The following is an 18,403-nucleotide window of genomic DNA, read 5'->3' as shown; positions in this document are numbered from 1 at the left end:
AAATATAGGAACACGAGTTCATATCGGATTATATACTATAAATACTCATAACACTGTTTAAACTTGTCATGTTTTCATATTTTAAATACATGCATTAGCAAGCTACTACTTTGATAGGAAGAATCCTTATTAGAGATCTAACTTTTTGGACCCCACAAAGAGTTCAAAATGTTCTACTTGAACTAAATCTTTCTCACACACAGACACACACATATATATCATCATCATCATCATCATCGTTTAATGTCTGTTTTCCATGTTTGCATGGGCTGGATGGTTCAACTGGGGTCTGGGAAGCCAGGAGGCTGCACCAGGCTCCAGTCTGACCTGGCAGTGTTTCTACAGCCGGATGCCCTTCCTAACGCCAACCACTCTGAGAGTGTAGTGGGTACTTTTTACATTCCACTGGCACAGAGGCCAGAGGGGGCTGGCAGTGATCACGAACGGTTGGTGCTTTTTATGTGCCACTGGCACGGAAGCCATTCATAGCAGCGCTGGCATCAGCCACATTTGGATGGTGCTTTTTACATGCCACTGGTATGGGGATCACACCTACAATTTCCATTTGATTTTGGTTTTGATGTACTTGACTCAATAGGTCAACCCAAGCATGGCATGTTGCCCTGTGATCCAAGGTACTTTTGAGTGGGCTGATTATGCAACACTGGTGTAGGTTACAGCTGTCAGCTCACTTTATTTGCCAGGTCTTCTGAGTTACAGCATATCTCCAGAGATCTCAGTCTTTTGTCATTGCCTCTGTGAGGCCCAATCATCCCATGTCTTCCTGGGTCTCCCTCTACCCAGGATTCCCCCCACTGTTTGGGGGTGGCACTTCTTCACACAGATCTCCTCATCCATCCGTAGTACATGATCATACCAACCCAAACGTCTCTCTTGCTTGCCACATCCGATGCTTCTTATGTCCAACATTTCTCTCGGGGTGTTTACACTCTGTTGTGTGTGCACACTGACATTACACATCCAGCGGATCATGCTAGCTTCATTTCTTTCAAGCCTACGCATGTCTTCAGCAATCACGGCCCATGTTTCACTGCCTTGAAGCATGGCTGTTTGCACACATGCATCATACAATCTATCTTTCACTCTGAGCAAGAGGCCCTTTGTCACAAGTAGGGGTAGGAGCTTTCCGAACTTTGTCCAGGCTATTCTTATTCTAGTGGTAACACTCTCTGAGCATCCACCCCCACTACAGACTTGGTCACCTAGGTAGCGGAAGCTATCAACTATTTCTAGTTTCTCGCACTGGCATGTGATGGAATCTGTATACTGAGCATCTGTGGTGTTTATTGCCCCTGTATGTCTGCCACACATGAATGCTATCTTCTTGGTTAATCTTCCTTTGATGTTGCTGCACCTCTTATGTGTCCATAGCTTACACTGGGTACATCTTATGGAGTTTCTACCTACACATTTTCTACAGATTGAGCAGGGCCACCTACCTAAATGTATGATATGTTCGCCTTCCTACTTGCTAGAACTTTGGTCTTTGCAACATTGACTCTAAGGCCCTTCAATTCTAAACCTTGCTTCCACACCTGAAATTTCTTTTCTAGTTCTGGTAGTGATTCTGCTATGAGGGTCAGGTCATCAACATAGAGGAGCTCCCAGGCCAACCTGTCTTGAATTCTTCTGTTATTGCTTGGAGGATTATGATGAATAAGAGGGGGTTGAGAGCTGATCCTTGGTGGACCTCTACTTCTACCCGGAATTCTTCATTATACTCATTGCCAACCCTAACCTTACTAATGGCATCTCTGTATAGGGCCTGTACAGCCCTTATTAACCATTTGTCAATCCCCAGTTTTTGCATCACCCACCAGATAAAGGATCGGGGGTCAAAGGCTTTCTCCAAGTCCACAAAAGCGAAATATAGGTGTTTGGCTAGATATTTCTCCTGCAGTTGCCATACCAGGAATATAGCATCAGTGGTGCTTCTAACTAACACAAAACTGAACTGCATTTCATCTAAGTAGACTCTCTCCCTAATTAGTTGGGCTTTGACCCTCATCACCTTATCCAGTAGTTTTATACCCCTGTGGTTATTTCTATCTAGAGCATCACCTTTACCCTTGTAGCAGTTGACTATGGGGCTGCTACGCCAGTCATAGGGTATGATTCCATCAAGAACTACCTGGTTTACAATACGGGTAACTAGACCATAGCCCATACCACCAGATGTTTTAAGCATCTCAGTAGTGATTCCTGATAGGCCAGGGGCTTTTCCTGGCTTCATACCCTTAATTGCTTTATCTACCAGGGTGCTGTCTATTCGGATAGCTGGTCCCTCAACTGGGTCAGCATTTAGCAGGCTCTCCTCCTCCCAATCATGCTCCATGATCAGCAGTCTTTCATAATGGCTTCTCCAAGCTTCTTTCTTTTCCAAATCATTAAAAGCATGTGCACCATCATCCATGCAGACACATTTCTCTCCTGTGACATCACAAGTTTCTCTCACATACTGTCTTGCAATCCGAATTACTTCAGTTCCTTGGTCCTCACATTACTGGACTTTGGCAAACTTCTTTTCTGCATATCATCATCATCATCATCATCATCATCGTTTAACGTCTGCTTTCCATGCTAGCATGGGTTGGACGGTTCAACTGGGGTCTGGCAAGCCCGAAGGCTGCACCAGGCCAGTCAGATCTGGCAGTGTTTCTACAGCTGGATGCCCTTCCTAACGCCAACCACTCCGAGAGTGTAGTGGGTGATTTTATGTGCCACCGACACAGGTGCCAGATGAGGCTGGCAGACGGCCACGCTCGGATGGTGTTTTTTATGTGCCACCGACACAGGTGCCAGACGAGGCTGGCTGACGGCCACGCTCGGATGGTGTTTTCTTATGTGTCACCGACACAGGTGCCAGACGAGGCTGGCGGACGGCCACGCTCGGATGGTGTTTGTTACGTGCCCTCAGCACGGAGGCCAGTCGTTGCGATACTGGCTACGGTCACGTTCGGATGGTTTTCTTATGTGCCACCGGCACTGGTACCACAAGGATACAAATTCCATTGATGTTCATCTATTTTGATTTGGTTCGATTTGATTTGATTTGATTCGATTCTCACTTGCCTCAACAGGTCTTCACAAGTGTCACAAGAAGGAAGGTATGCACAGGTGGACTGACTACGTCCCAGGTAGGGGCCACGGGTTATGGCTTCACTAGTCTTGCTGGGTCTTCTCACGCACAGCATACTTCCATAGGTCTCGGTCTCTAGTCATTTCCATGGTGAGACCTAACGTCCGAAGGTCGTGCTTCACCACCTCGTCCCAGGTTTTCCTGGGTCTACCTCTTCCACAGGTTCCCTCAACTGCTAGGGATTGGCACTTTCTCACACACCTATCTTCATCCATTCTCGCCACATGACCATACCAGCGCAATCGTTTCTCTTGCACACCACAACTGATGCTTCTTAGGTACAACATTTCTCTCAAGGTACTAGGATATATATATATATATCCTATTACTTGTTTCAGTCATTTGACTGTAGCCATGCTGGAGCACCACCTTTAGTCAAACAAATCAATCCTCAGACTTATTCTTTGTAAGCCTAGTACTTATTCCGTCGGTCTCTTTTGCTAAACCGCTAAGTTATAGGGCCATAAACACACCAGCATCAGTTGTCAAGCGATAAATACAGACACACAAACACATATATGTATATATATATATATATATATATATATATACATATATATATACATATATATATATATATACATACGATGGGCTTCTTTCAGTTTCCATCAACCAAATCCACTCACAAGACTTTGGGTGGCCCAAGGCTATAATAGAAGACACGTGCCTAAGGTGCCATGCAGTGGGACTGAACCTGGAACCATGTGGTTGGTAAGCAAGCTACCTACCACACAGCCACTCAAAGATGCAAAAACATTACATAAAACTGCTATTCAGAGTTTCACGTTCCTATTCGTTGGGCAGTTGTGATCCTGAATAGATCTATTCTGGATCACAACTGCCAGATGAACAGGAATGTGAAACTCTGAGTTGCAGCTTTTTGTGATATTTTTGCAGCTTTAATAATAAATCATATTACTCTACCTCCAGTATTTGAGTACTATTTTTTCTCACCTTGTTTCACATTTATGTGCTTACTCTGGTATATATATATATATATATATATATATATATATATATATATATATATATATATATATATATATATATCATTGCTATAATGCAAAAGTGTCATAAGTCCAAAAATGCTAGTTTTTCAGAAAATGAAAAAGATAGGTTCATCATTCCATAGTAAAACCATTTTACTACACTGTGACAATTTTTAGTATCTTGACATCTGAAGCAGCTGGAGATATGATATATATATAAATGATGATGATATATGTATATATATATATATACATATATAATTTCAAGAGAGTTAGAGGTTGTGAATCCAACCAAGGGATAGTATCTAACCAATATACTGCTGGTAATATACTCAATTATTAATACACAAGTGTTGGTTATTGCATGGTAATTACAGTAATAGATGTAATGAGTGTAATAGATGGCAAGGGTAAAAGTGGCTTACCCTTAATTTATACAGCTAGAAGAAAATGGAGGGAATCCACTGTTAGATATTATGTCTATTTATTTATTTTAAACAATAATGAGAATATATATACATAAGTAAAGATTGTGTTTTACATACATAAGTACCAGTAATTTCTAGAATAGAAAAAGAAATTCTAGAAATTACTGTGAGTATTAGTAAATGTATCAATATTTAACAGGTTAATATTATGTGAAGAGATAATTTGTAAGAGATTTTTTGTGTTGGAAAAACCAATCCTAACACATCTCAGTTATATAACAGAATTTCTAATCATTACTCTACATTTAGGGATAGGAATAAACATAACAGTACAGGGCTTGGTAAGTTAATTTGGGATCTAAAAGACCACAATAAACAATTTAATTTAGATTTGTTGATTCTCTCAATCTCCATATCTTATGACAAAGACAAGGAATTCTGTCTTCTCTGTAATTCTGAGCTATTTTTTATTCTTTTTTTCTAAAACAACCCTTGTAAACACAGTTATAGAGCATGCATACCGATGTAAACATTAGCAGAAACACACCTTTAGTTCATAAAGTGATATCTATCATTATATATAATTTAAGCACTAATTTTCTTCTTACATTTCACAATCACTAGATATATCTTTTTCCAAGTCTATATGGTTTTAGTTAATATACATATCAGTATATACTTCTCATTTAATTCGTTTTTCTTTCCTCTATCCCTCCTCTTTCTATGGGCTTCCTTTGACGTTTTTTTGAAACAAACTTAAAAGCGTTCAGTTAATCACTATACATATCCATCATTTTCTGTTATATACTGTCTTATTGACGAGTTTCATTTCTTCACTTCCCTGAAGAGAAGAAATATCATTGCTTTACACCATTTTATTCCTTTGGAATAATACCAATGATATCTTCGAAACATGGGTTGGAAGTAAAGGAACTTGAATAACACCTGCGTTTAACTCCATTTATTTATATATATATTATACAAAATATTTCATGTAAACCCGAAATTTCTACGTTTAAAAACAAGGAGTTACAACCTTTTCACTTGTGGATTTTTTGCTACCCTGATAACTATTTATATATTTTTTCCGTGTTAATTGTTAACAAGGGAAAAATACACACATTTATATATATATATGAATTAGAGAAGAACCACCGTGAAGCAATTCAACAATGATATACTTAAATCATACCATACTAAATAATAAATAAATATACTATTTATTTATTATTTAGTACTTTATTTAGTTATGGGTAAATGTTTTATCGTATCTTCAATTTTTTTCTATATGGTATGATTTAAGTATATCAATGTTGAATTGCTTCATGGTGGTTCTTCTCTAATTAATATATACATGTATTATATATTGTGAAATTTGATTTAGTATTACTAAACTGAATTTTTCCCTGTAAGTTTGGAATCATATTTCCTAATATTATATATATATAATACATCTATGTTCCATGCTGGTATGGTTTACACATATATATATTTTTAAATATATGTGTGCATGTGTATAAAATTACTGAGGTACCCCCCCCCCTTTCATGCTGATATTTTCAACATTTCACTTTATCTTCTATTTAAAATAACTAATAGCTAAGTCTACAACAGGAGGTTATTTTGGTAGTCTCTCCTTACTGAAACAGCATATTTTTTATGCATGATGTGTGACAATGTAATGGCAAACTAGCAGGTGTTTGATATGGCTCTCTACATTCTAAGTTTAAGCCCACCAAAGTCAATATCCCTTTCATCTTTCTGGGCCAATAAAATAAATGATCTGTTCATGTGGTAGACTGGCTTAATCTTTATTTAGAGCATTAGATAAAATAACTTGTGTCACTTGTTTTGTTTCATGCATACACGTGCACACACATATCATCATCATAACTTTTCCAAGGATACCATAGGGTGGATGGGTCATCACAACCTGGATCAGTTCTTATTGTAAGTTACTGTCTCTTTAGACATGTCAAGGGACCATTTATATATATATATATATATGCTAACAATAAAATTTTCGATTCTTATGCAGCGTATCATAATGATGTTCTAGCTAGGGCTGGGTACCATTAAAAAACTCAGTATATACAAGAAGCAGGCATGAGAAACACTGGTAATTCCTACAACTGTGATGCACATCATATTCCACCACAATGTTACCGTTTGAGAACTCACATTTTTGCAGATGCATGTATGAGCAAGCATACTCGCGTCATGCAGCATGCCCGAGGGCATTTATACATCCATATCTGTTAAGTTATTTTCAATACTTTTCTCGCTGGATTGAGTGTTTGTTTCTCTTTTTGTCATCTGTGATTTTATTTTTGATGTTCTATATAAATGAAGATATTTCCTCTCTACAAGACGTAAAGTTACATTGCAGAACAGAGCTGTATTTATTTATCACCTGACAAGATACACCTGCACCACTGGATGCTCCTGAACCAGTTGTTGAGTGTTTTACCCATGAGGAATCAATGCTAGATGTGTTGAAACATTTGTCATGATTAATAATTCTTGTATATTCCATCTTCTGTCTTTCATTTGTTATGTATATATATATATATTTGTACTCTGCAGCAGAAGTGTTAAAACTGACCCTTCTGGTGGTGTACAGCATATATATGTATATTTATTTATTCACATATATATATATATATCATCATCATTTAACATCTGTTGTCCATGCTGGCAAACTGGAGAGCTGTGTCAGACCCCTGTCTGATTTGGCATGGTTTATATGGCTGGATTTCCTTCCTAATGCCAACCATTTTAGAGTCTGCTGCACAAACACTTTTATGTGGAACCGCCACAAGCGCTGTACACCACCAGAAGGGTCGGTCTTAACACTTCTGCAGCAGAGTACAGCCAGGTGCTAGGTATCTCAGTCCTTTGTCATCTTGCCTGAATGATTCAACATCCTGAGGTTGTTCTTCTGTACTTCATCTCATGTCTTCCTGGGTCTCTCACTTCCATCTTCTTTGGGAGATTGGCACTTGTTTATGAAGCTGTCGGCATCTATCTGCATCACATGACTAAACCAGCAGTCTTCTCTCTCGCACTCATCATCTAATTCCTCCTGTGCCTCTCAAAGCACTGGCACTGTTGATTATGTACACTTACATTACACATCCAGCGGAGCATACTCGCCTCATTCCATTCTAACCTTCGCTTGTCCTCTGCATTCAGGGTCCACATCTCACTACCATATAGTCTTTCAATATCAAACCAGTTGAGGGACCAGCCATCAGTATAGTAGATAAGGTAATTAAGAATATGATGACTGGGCAAGCCCCTGGACCATCAGGAATCACAGATTATTAAAATATCAGGTAGTGTGGGATACAGCTTTGTGACTCACATAGTTAACCAGGTTATTCAGGAAGGCGTCATCCCCAAAGATGGGTGTAGTAGTATTATAGTTAGCTGCTACAAGGGTAAACATGATACCTTAGAAACAACTAGAGGTATTGAACTGCTGGACCAGGTCTAAGAGTTATATCTCAACTGATTAGGGATAGAATTAAACTAGATGAGATGCTGTTTGGTTTTGTTCCAGGGAGAAGTATCACAGATTGCCATCTTCCTAGTGAGACGGTTGCAAGAAAGTATTTGGCCAAAAGTAAACCATTGTACTTAGCCTTCATTGACCTGGAGAAAGCTTTCGACAGGGTTGCTGCTGTCTAAAATGGCTTGTTAGACCCATTCAAGCCATGTACAGCAATGCTGTAAGGTGAGAGTTAGCCTTGAATATAGTGATGAATTTTATGTACATGTTGGGAGTTTAGTCCACTCTTGTTCATTATAGTCCTCCAGGCCATAGCATGATTTCAAAACTGGATGCCCACAGGAATTGTTATATGCTGATGACATTGCTCTTATTGCAGAATTGGAGAATTTCTAGGTTTGGAAGCAAAACCTGGAACCAAAGGGCCTTAAAGTTAACTTAGCAAAGACTTAAGTTGCTGTTGTAAGCAAGAAAGCAGATAAGACTCTTTTACATCAGGTAAATGGCCCTGCTCAATATGTAAATTCCATTTGCTGCACCAAGTTTAAGCTATGGACACATGAGGCATGCAGTGGAATCACAGGTAGGTTGAGATAAGGTCGCTTTTGTGTGAACAAAAAGTACTAAGAGAATGAGGGACTTAGACTCTCTTGAGGTATAGATAGTTCCTGTTATTCAGGTGACCAAACTAGCAACGGTGGTGGATGCTCTGAAAGTATTGTTTCTAGAATAAGAACAGGGTGGAAGTTAAGAGAGCTACTACCTCTGTTGGACTGAGTGTGAAAATGGCTATATTACATGAAGTGAAATATGGGCTCTGACTGCAGAGGTATGAAGGCTCCACAGGATTTGGAACAGTGTGCATGACCAACAAAGCAAAACTGTGTTGAGAGAAAAGTTAGGCATAAGAGGGATTAAATGTGGCATGTAAGGGAGGAGAATGCATTGGTTTGGACATATGATGCATATGAGCAAAGGCAACTGTGTAAACATGTGCCCATCACTGAAAGTGGATGGTACCTGTGGAAAAGGAAGACATGGGATGAAGTAGTGAGGATGGATCTTAGTGCTCATGGAGAAAATGACAATGGACCAAGATGTTTGAATTATGAGGTTCTAAGGATCCACCCACGTCAGAAGTGTTGTGTACCCCACGTAAACCAACTTCTCACACACCCTACATCTTTTTCCTTCCTCATCATAAACTGTCTTCCAGTCCCCTTATTTCTTTATTACCCACACAGGTGACAAAGGGATTAAGTCAATTATATCAATACCAGTGCATAACTGGTACTTAATGTATCAACCCCGAAAGGATGAAAGGCAAAGTCGACCACAGCGGAATTTAAACTCGGAACATAACGGCAGATGAAATACCTATTTCTTTACTACCCACAAGGGGTTAAACACAGACAAACGGATTAAGTTGATTATATTGACCCCGAAAGGCGAAGTTGACAGAATTTGAACTCAGAACGTAGCAGCAGACGAAATACCACCAAGCATTTTGCCTGGCTTGCGAATGTTCCAGTTCCCATTCTTGCCCCCCTTACTGTATCACTGCTCCCACTTCCATTTTTGTCAGGTTTTCAGTCACTACAATCCCTAATTGTGTCTCTTTGGCAATACCTTACTGCATGTTACAACCTTTGTACCCCCCCCCCCACTTCCTTACTCTAATCACATCTATGCTCTGATCCTTCTTGTGAATATACCCTGGCACTTCAATCTTACACCTATGCTGTTTCCCTCTGGCTGGGTAGCCATTTCCACCCTCATTCTTGATCACTCGTTTCTCCAAGTAACAAACTATTTCCTTTACCTCAGCACACCTATTTGTCCTCTTTCTTGTACCTCTCTTTGAGTAACCATGTACCTCCTCTATAGCAAGACAAGTATTTGTCACTTCTGATTACCTCCATTATAGCAACACATGTATCTACCCGTCTCACTAACCATTCATCCTCACACAAATACTCCTGCCAGTGCCATGTAAAAAAACAGCTATAAATATGCCAAGTGGTTGGTGTTAAGGACAGCATCAAACCATGCCAAAGACAGTAGTCTAGGGTATTTTTGTACCCTGCCAAACGTCCTATTCATGTACACATTGAAGACGGCTGATAAACAATGGTATTTCTGTTGAAATTTGACAATCTTTAAAATACAATAATGCCTCACTTTATGAGAACCCGGGTTTACAAGTTTTGTACAGTGAGCTGAAAGTTTTTCAAACAAGATCCAAATTTTGAATGAAGTGCAACCTTCTTTACTACCATATAAATGCTTCTAAGCAAACAACTCTAGAAATCTAAAAGTCCATGAGTATTAGTGAATCAGTGATTGCACCTACAAGTGGTGCGTGCAACTCATGTGAGTGAAAGTGATGCAGAGAACTATTATAATTGTATTTTTTATTATAAATGACATTCCTTTTACTTTACATAAAATATTCTTTATATTGAATTCTGATTTATATACAAAAATAAATTTTTTAGGTAAAATATATTTCTGAAAACAAATTGGTTTATAACAGTGCATCTATGGGATTTTGCTCTGGTTTATGAAGTGTCCAGGTACAAATTAACTCAGAGGCATTACTGTAATGAATTTGAGTAATGTTAAGCCAGAGTTTGGAACAAATTGACATCTAATTTTGATGGAAGATTGTAATTTACATCACTTCAATTCCCCCGTTTCCATAATTGTTAAAAGCTCATGAAAGCTGCAAACCCATTTTCAAAGACCATACAATTTGTGCTGCAAATTTAATACAGGAGGGGGAACAAAAGAAAAAACTGAACAATCTAGAATACAGTTTGAGAACTTCAATATTCCAAATTTATTTGTATGCTATTTAAAAAAAATTTTAATTAGCCTTGAAAGTCATGTAAGCAAAACAACAACAGCATACAATATGTAATATTTTATTCGTAGGAGTCAACAGGTCTTACCAATATACATGTTCACAACCTGTAGAGACAATATTAGCAAAGAACATTTGTCAAAATGAAATGGAAGCAGTAATTGTTAGGGCTCTTGACGCATTTAAAAATCTAGTTCGCTGCTAAAATTATAGTTAATGTTTTAATATATGTCGATTTTAATGAAGAGCTCTATCCAACAACAAACATTTCTAGAATAGCCAAAAAATAACAACAATATCCATATTTTTAAATTAGAGAAAAAATTAATACACTAAATGAAAATTTAACTTGGGAATAACCCTCGCACATTATCCTTAAAATTAAAAATATGCACCAAATGAAAATGTGATTAGTATAATTATTACCTACGCCCTTTATTAATAAACTGGTGCAGTTCGCATTCTCTTCATTGAAAGCCTTACAAAATGTAGACTTTTTGTCAATGTATTTAGTTTTCTTTGGCATGCTTTTATCATAAGTTACTCGACCTGAAAAAATTAGTATCTGCACAAAATATTCTCAGAAACAAATTTTAAAATGTTCTAAGTAAGCAATGACCAGAAGATTTCAAATGGCATCAATATCAATATCTGCTCCACTCTCATCATCATCATCCTCATTCTTTGGTTCAGACATAGAAACTACCTCAGTAGGAGAATAGGCAATCTGGAAGAGAGAAAAAGAGAAAAGTGTTAGTAACTGTAACAATTTGTTGATGTTTAGCAACAAGTCACAATTTTTACAACTTGAATTATTCATAAGTACATGAAATAAATTTTGAGTTACTAGGATAGAAGAGACTGAAAGTTATGCTAGTTTTTTTTCTTTTTTTTTTTCTTCTAATAAAAAAAAAAAGACGCTATCTCCTAAATTAGTAATTTGACATTGGACTACAGTACAGTACAGGATACTTTATATTTCTATGTTCTTAATTGAAGTATTAGCACCAATTATAGACAAGGGAAGTAAGAGATAGAAAAGCAGAATATACCTCTTCATCATCAGACCCATCTTTATCAGAGTCTTCAACTTCAGCTTCTTCCAACCACTTGATAAATGGCTTTGCTTTCTCCCTGATGTCCTCAGCCACTGACTTGGACACATGATTCTTAGTTGGCTGAAAAGTTAGAAATAAACCAGTGAAGTTTAAATATTCACAACAAATACAAAATAGTACATGTGAAAGACAAAGAGATGGGAAACACACCTTAGCAGCCCATTTTAGTATCACATCTTCATCCAGTATATCTTCATCATACAGTGTCTTTAATATATGTGGAACCTTTGACATAAGAACATCCTTGTGGATTTTACCAACAAGAATTTCAATACCAGACAACAGATATTTTTGGGCTTTTGGACTATCATTGCAAAACTGAAAGAAAAAAAAAGTTCACAAATCTTAAGTTTTAATTTGGAAAAGTACAGACTTAAGATGGTTTCATGTTTGTATGACAAAAACACCAACAGATTTTAATTAAAACTGTTTTAAAAACAATGCTTATATACATGGTATCAAAAGGGTTTAAAAATAAGCATTTAAATATTAAAGAGTGGAACTATATTTACCCTTAAGAGGAGTTTCTTGTGTTCCTTAATTTGTTTTAAAATGTCTGCATTAAAAAGCAATTCAACCAGGATTGTAGGACATTTCTCTTTGATCTCAAGACGTTCAGCTTCAGCAAGGATATCTTTGTCAGCACCAGCAAGGGTTTTAGATTCATGCTTTTGCTATTCCAATATAAATAAATGTATTAACTCTAAAATATCAAACCTTCTATTCAAAAACACATACTATTGTTTAAAACATGTCAAAAACCTTTTACTATATCAGCACAAGGGTACTGGATATTCCCATTAAAAATAAATTCAAAAGTATTAAAGTAATAACTAATCAATAGGAGTATCAATATACTTAAAACCTAAACTTGCATTCCTTTTATTTTAAAATGCAAAAGAACTGTCTAATACTATGCAAGCCTAAGTTACATAAACATATTACTCAGGAAAAATTTCGACTCAACTCACTTTGATAAAGTTGTAGAGAATGTTCATTCTTTCTTCTTGTGTCTTTTCAAGATCATCTGTTAAGGTAAGCCCTTTGGCTGCCGATGTCAAATCTCTCATACGTTCCCTGACAGCTGCTTCACTAAAATCTTCAGTCCAATCATCATCATCACCAGCATCTTGGGCCTCAGGAGGTGCCAGAATATCTCCTCCACTTGCACGCTGAGCAGCCATTTGTTCTTGTGCATTAGCTTCAGGGCTGTTACAATCACCATTCACACTCTCTTGTTTCTTTGACTTCTTTGACTTTTTGCTTTTAGATGTTGCTTGAGCTTGATTATCCTAGAAAATGAAATTAATTCTCAGTTTCAGTTTTGAATACCAAGTTGATATATTCACAAGATACTTTAATGTGCAGTTCATAGTGTTCTATTATTAGGCAATATACAGACATTAAATTCTTTAGAAAATATTGACAATCCATTGAAATTTAAAATTAGCTTTTCTTATGGCCCCAAATTATGCCTAAAATCAAATGCTTTCTATCTTAAAAAAAGGAAGAGTAACCATTCATTACCTGATCAGGTGGGTTTTTCAAGATAAATGTAGTAAGCTTATGATTCATATCAACGGGACCTTGGTATCCACATGCAATACAACGTTGCAAGATAAGCTGCTTTCTGGATAAAATAACCTGAAAGTTCATTAAAAAAAACTTTAAAATATATGCACCTTCAATCAAAGTTATAAAAGTTGAACGTTCAGAATAGTTGCTTACCAAATTGGTCTCTGGATTAGAGCATTGTGGACAAAGCACAAATTTCTTAATGAATCCATCAAGTAATCCCTGCAGCTTAATAGCTTCATGTGCACCATTAACAATGTAGCGATCATTTTTCAAGTCAAATTGTGTTTGGGCGCCAAGTTCACAGCCAAAATACTTGGTAGGATCTTAAAAATAAATAGGTTAAAATAAAGTTTGCAACTTGAATACTCATCGAGTTGACAGCTTATATTCTATTCAGAACTTCAAATATGAAATCTACATCACAAGGAGAAAAAAAAAGCTTACATTTTGGGGGCCTTGAGAGAGCTTTGGCAATCTCTGGCATGTTGACAACAACTGTTTTAATACCATTTCCTTTCCCTTCTACCTAGAAATGGAAAAAGAAAAATCATTTTACAGAATCGAAGTTTTACAAAAAAAAATTTTAAATATGGACAACTTCCGACAGAAAAAGTGAAACGTAAAGTACTAATAATCAGCAGAAATGAGGAGTAAAACGCAAAATGTTTTATTTAGAGTTATAATTTAAATTAAAGTAAAATTTCAGGAGTTGATATACGAACACACCGGTACATACGTGTGTATGGTTGAATTGTGCTGATATACTCATATTAGCCAATTGTTAACCTTTCCAGTTAGTTTCACTTTGTTCAAGATTACATGTAAACCGTATTTGATGGTATAAAAAAATAATTTTTTTAATTAAAAAAAACGCATATGTATAAGATACACCCTAATTTCTAGAAGAGTTTTTGTACTCTTATTTAAAGTAACTTCGCACATAGGAGCCCCAGTGATATGAGGCGTTTGAGTTTTTTACTATTTTGCAAAAGGTGGTTAAAAATGCGTCTTATAAGACAAATATATTGAAGTACAAGAATGATAACATACTTTTGCTATGAGACGAGGCATCTTATAGCGATAAAACTGGTCAGACACATTGGTGTTGACGTTAACGCAAGCCATTCCGATTGATTTTTGTGACACTTATGTTTACGATGGATGCTACTATCAGGATAGCGCCAATGGCTCCAAACCGTGGAGAAATTCATAAAACCTTGATCGGATTTACTTCTGGTCGAACACTTAGTTCTCGTGCTCAATAGGCACAATGATAACTCTGGAAAAAAAAATAAGAAAAAATGACAAAAACCACTGGCTACAAAAAACAATATTAAAAGTCTATGTAAATTCGTGGCTAGATACTCACAAATTATTATTATACTAGCAGTATTCCTATGTTGACAAAAGACTTATTCATATTCAAAAAAAATTTTTTTTTTGCGAACTAATATTTTCCAAGTTGCCAAGAGACCACTAACAAATTTCGAAATTTCTATTTAATCCACCGAACTTTCAGAAATCAAGCATAATCCAACATTATCTTCAAGAAAAAGATCATTGTGCCTTTAACAAATCCCCAATAGGTTGCTGTTAATCGTCAATATGGTTGAATATTGGAAAGGTAGATTTGATACAAAGTCGTTTTCGGCAAAAGAGGAGAAAAAGAAAAAAAAAGAAGAGGTTGTATCGGTCATGGCTTTCCTAAGGGCAATAGCAATTCATCTAAAAAGAAATTGTTTTTAAGGTCCATGTTAATGAAACTTATAATCAATAGTTGACGCATTAAAGTCGTTGGGGTCAATGACAACAGCATTGAAACTTAACAAGTCGCGAAACTTCTTCGAAAACAAAAAACAAAAAAAAAACAAAAAGGAAAAAACTGATAGAAACTAGAGAGGCGTTCATTGTTGAATAATTTTGGAAGGCGTTCTGTGGAACGACGATGCCAATATTTTGAAATTTAGCAACAAAAGAAAAAGAAACGGATTCAAATGGTTAAAGACCTTTTTAAAAAAAATAAGTTCAAAGAGTTCGAGACGACAGTCTGTAGGTGGTGACGACATTAAAAGCTCTTGCTATAATATACATAGCAGAGGCGAGGCAACGTGGAAGTTAAAAAGAATTGGAAGGAAAAAAAAAAAAAGTCCTGTTTCCCTACCACCTCGAAAATTAATAAATATGAAACCAAACTTTCTCTTCAATTAAATCCATTTAGCAATATATAAATCAATTAAAACGATATTTTAGAAGCTTATTAAAATGGAAATATGTTTTCTTTTATCTCGTTCCTTTACGTAGAGGTCAAACAACGAGTATCTATCTGACTGACATAAGCACATTAGTTACAAAAAGGCAATACGACATTAGAATTAAAGATTAGAGCAGCAATTAATGTCTGGGCAAGTAAACTAATTGAGACCTTCCACATTCAATTGAAACGTTGGTTTCTCTGACGGCAATTAGCAAACCTCACAAAGAGAAGCGAAAATCAGAGGGGCAAGGGAAAAAAGAAAAAAAAAACCCATCGAATTCACTCTCTTCAATAGATTACTTTCCATGTGGCGATTGTACCTCCACCCACATATGTAAATCGTACATAATTGAAGCTAAATAACACATTTGGGGGAAAGAGAAATTACTTCAGAAATGGAATTTTTTTTTTTTTTCCTTGATTGATTTAAGAAGAATTTTTTTTTCGGAATACTATAATTAGAAAGAAAAAAAAAATTTGATGGGTGAAAAAAAAAAAAAAAACCCCGGCGAACCCAAATTAAAAGTGAAAAGACAGGGAGAGATAGGTCAAAGAAGTTGGATTTTTCTAAAAATTTCCGTTAATATCGTTGGCAGCAAGTGGCAGTAAAAGAATGAAAGGGAACGAAATTAAAATTCCTTAAAACGCACAAGTCACACACATCACACAGAAATGCAAGACTTAATGAAAACAGAACAAGGCAATTTTATTTTTTCTCTCTCTCTCTCCCCCAAGACCACGAAACATTTCATAAAAGAAAGTAGCCATGTATATAATAAAACCAATGTGAACAGACATGGATGGATTCCATGCTGAACGTGGAAAATTTTCCTGGTGTTGCCGATAATATTCAATGGTAAAAATCAGGTTTTAAATGTGTGTGTATATATATATATATTACTTTTATATATAACGTTTTATATACATTTATTACATCTATAACAGGCATGTAACATAATTTGCTTACATAGAAACAAACATATAGCACTTTAAACACTAATAGGTTTTAAGTACTACATAGCTTCTCCCACACGCATAATATACATTCTCTCACTACACACACATGTAATATATACATACGATTGTTACACACACACACTATTTAACAATTAAGCCTAGAACATACGAACATATAAAGATGTACATGAATTAGTGATGAAAGGAACATGCGGTTGATGTCACGACAAGAAAGACCAGCACATAATAGAAGAGTAGCGAAAAAAGGGTTTAATTTTAAAAGAGACTATGAGAAAGTGTGATTATATATATATATTAGAAGTATTAGGGGTGATGTACACATTTAATTTTTATTATATATATATATATATATTTCTTTACTGCCCACAAGGGGCTAAACATAGAGGATATATATATATATGAGAGAGGATAGAGAAATCTAGAATAAAGGATATACATATAAAAAAACGATGTGTATATATATTATATAAGCTTATGTAGGAATACTGTGATAGACACGCGAAAAGTTAAAAGTTATGGACTTGTAACATGAAAACTGTAGGCCACAAAAAAAATGTGAATGAAAAAAAAAGAAAATTTTTTTTTTTTTTAAACTGAGAAAGAGAGAGAGCGGTATGGAGAGAGGAGAGGCGATTTCTAAATGGTTGTGGTTAGTTTAGAAATTGTCCAAGAGGAAAGGAAAAAAAAAAAACTTACCGTCTTGATGCAATGACATAAAAACGTCGACGACAACAGAAAGGATAAAGAGATAAAATAAAATATGGCGGTTGGCAACAGCTGAAGAAGGGAGCGACACGAGCTCCTATTACTTCGTCCTGGTAGCCGTCTTCTTCTTCTTCTTCTGGCTGCTGCTGCTGCTTGCTTGCTTGCTTGCTTGCTTTGCTTGCTACGTCGCCGTCGTCGTCGTCACTGTCTTCTTCTTCGCCGCCACCACCACGACTCCTAAAACAAACACTACTTTAGTAGGAGTGTTTTTAGTAGTGTTAATAGTTGTTTTTTTTTTTTTTTTTTGGCTTTCTCGGTACACTGGTTGTTGAGTGATGGAAAGTAGTTGAAGGTGGTGGCAGAGTCGATATTGCTGGTGCTTGCTTTTATAGGCTTTTTTTTGTAAACTGCTGCTGCTGTTGTTGTCACTAGTGAAAACACTAGTGCTGCTGCTGCTGCTAAGTACCGACACTAGTGCGGCACCTGATGTTGCTGCTGCTGCTAGCACTGACAATGGTCGTCGCTGCTCCTACTGCTGCTGCTGCTGATGTCGTGTTGATAAGGAAATACTAAAATACTACTAATAATAATAATGGCAGTGGTGATTTCAAAAAAAAATTATAAACTTGTTCACCGCTTTTCTACCAGTAATATACGTGACCAAATTAACTGGGTTTTCTTCCTGTTGTTGTTGTTCTTTTGTGTCGAGGTTAATAGTGAAATAAATGTTGATAACGATGATAATACTGCTGCTGCTGACGGCAACTGTTATTCTGTGCAGACTGATGATCTTCAAAAATCACTGGTGAAAAC

General features: G+C 36.4%; 1 protein-coding gene across 2 annotated transcripts; it reads right to left on the bottom strand.

Annotated features, from left to right (window-relative positions):
* Positions 1–11,002: 11,002 nt before the first annotated feature.
* On the bottom strand, positions 11,003–18,170 carry LOC115222480 (eukaryotic translation initiation factor 5). 2 transcript variants are annotated; one of them, XM_029792705.2, is made up of 10 exons: positions 17,582–18,170; positions 14,704–14,932; positions 14,098–14,179; positions 13,804–13,976; positions 13,603–13,719; positions 13,047–13,367; positions 12,588–12,749; positions 12,226–12,393; positions 12,010–12,135; positions 11,003–11,684 (listed from the first exon to the last, which is right to left on the bottom strand). In XM_029792705.2, the coding sequence occupies exons 2-10, from the start codon at positions 14,776–14,778 to the stop codon at positions 11,586–11,588; spliced, it is 1,323 nt and encodes a 440-aa protein (XP_029648565.1). In that variant the 5' UTR covers positions 14,779–14,932; positions 17,582–18,170; the 3' UTR covers positions 11,003–11,585. The 2 variants fall into 2 exon arrangements, with proteins under 2 accessions (XP_029648565.1, XP_036367555.1); XM_036511662.1 differs by lacking the exon at positions 17,582–18,170 and adding an exon at positions 15,023–15,042.
* Between the last annotated feature and the right edge of the window lie 233 nt (positions 18,171–18,403).

This window comes from Octopus sinensis, linkage group LG20 (assembly GCF_006345805.1).
Source record: "Octopus sinensis linkage group LG20, ASM634580v1, whole genome shotgun sequence".
Classification (NCBI taxonomy): Eukaryota; Metazoa; Mollusca; class Cephalopoda; order Octopoda; family Octopodidae; genus Octopus; species Octopus sinensis.
The sequence above is the reverse complement of the archived record's forward strand: the minus strand, read 5'-3'. Positions and strand labels throughout refer to the sequence as shown.

What these genes read in the sequence shown, in the direction of transcription:
- LOC115222480 (XM_029792705.2), bottom strand. Translation starts at nt 14,778, where the DNA reads ATGGCTTGCGTTAACGTCAACACCAATGTGTCTGACCAGTTTTATCGC. An exon ending in TCTCTCAAGGCCCCCAAAAT is followed by an intron (nt 13,977 to 14,097) that starts GTAAGCTTTTTT and finishes TTTATTTTTAAG; the next exon opens with ATCCTACCAAGTATTTTGGC. An exon ending in ACAAGAAACTCCTCTTAAGG is followed by an intron (nt 12,394 to 12,587) that starts GTAAATATAGTT and finishes TTTTTCTTTCAG; the next exon opens with TTTTGCAATGATAGTCCAAA.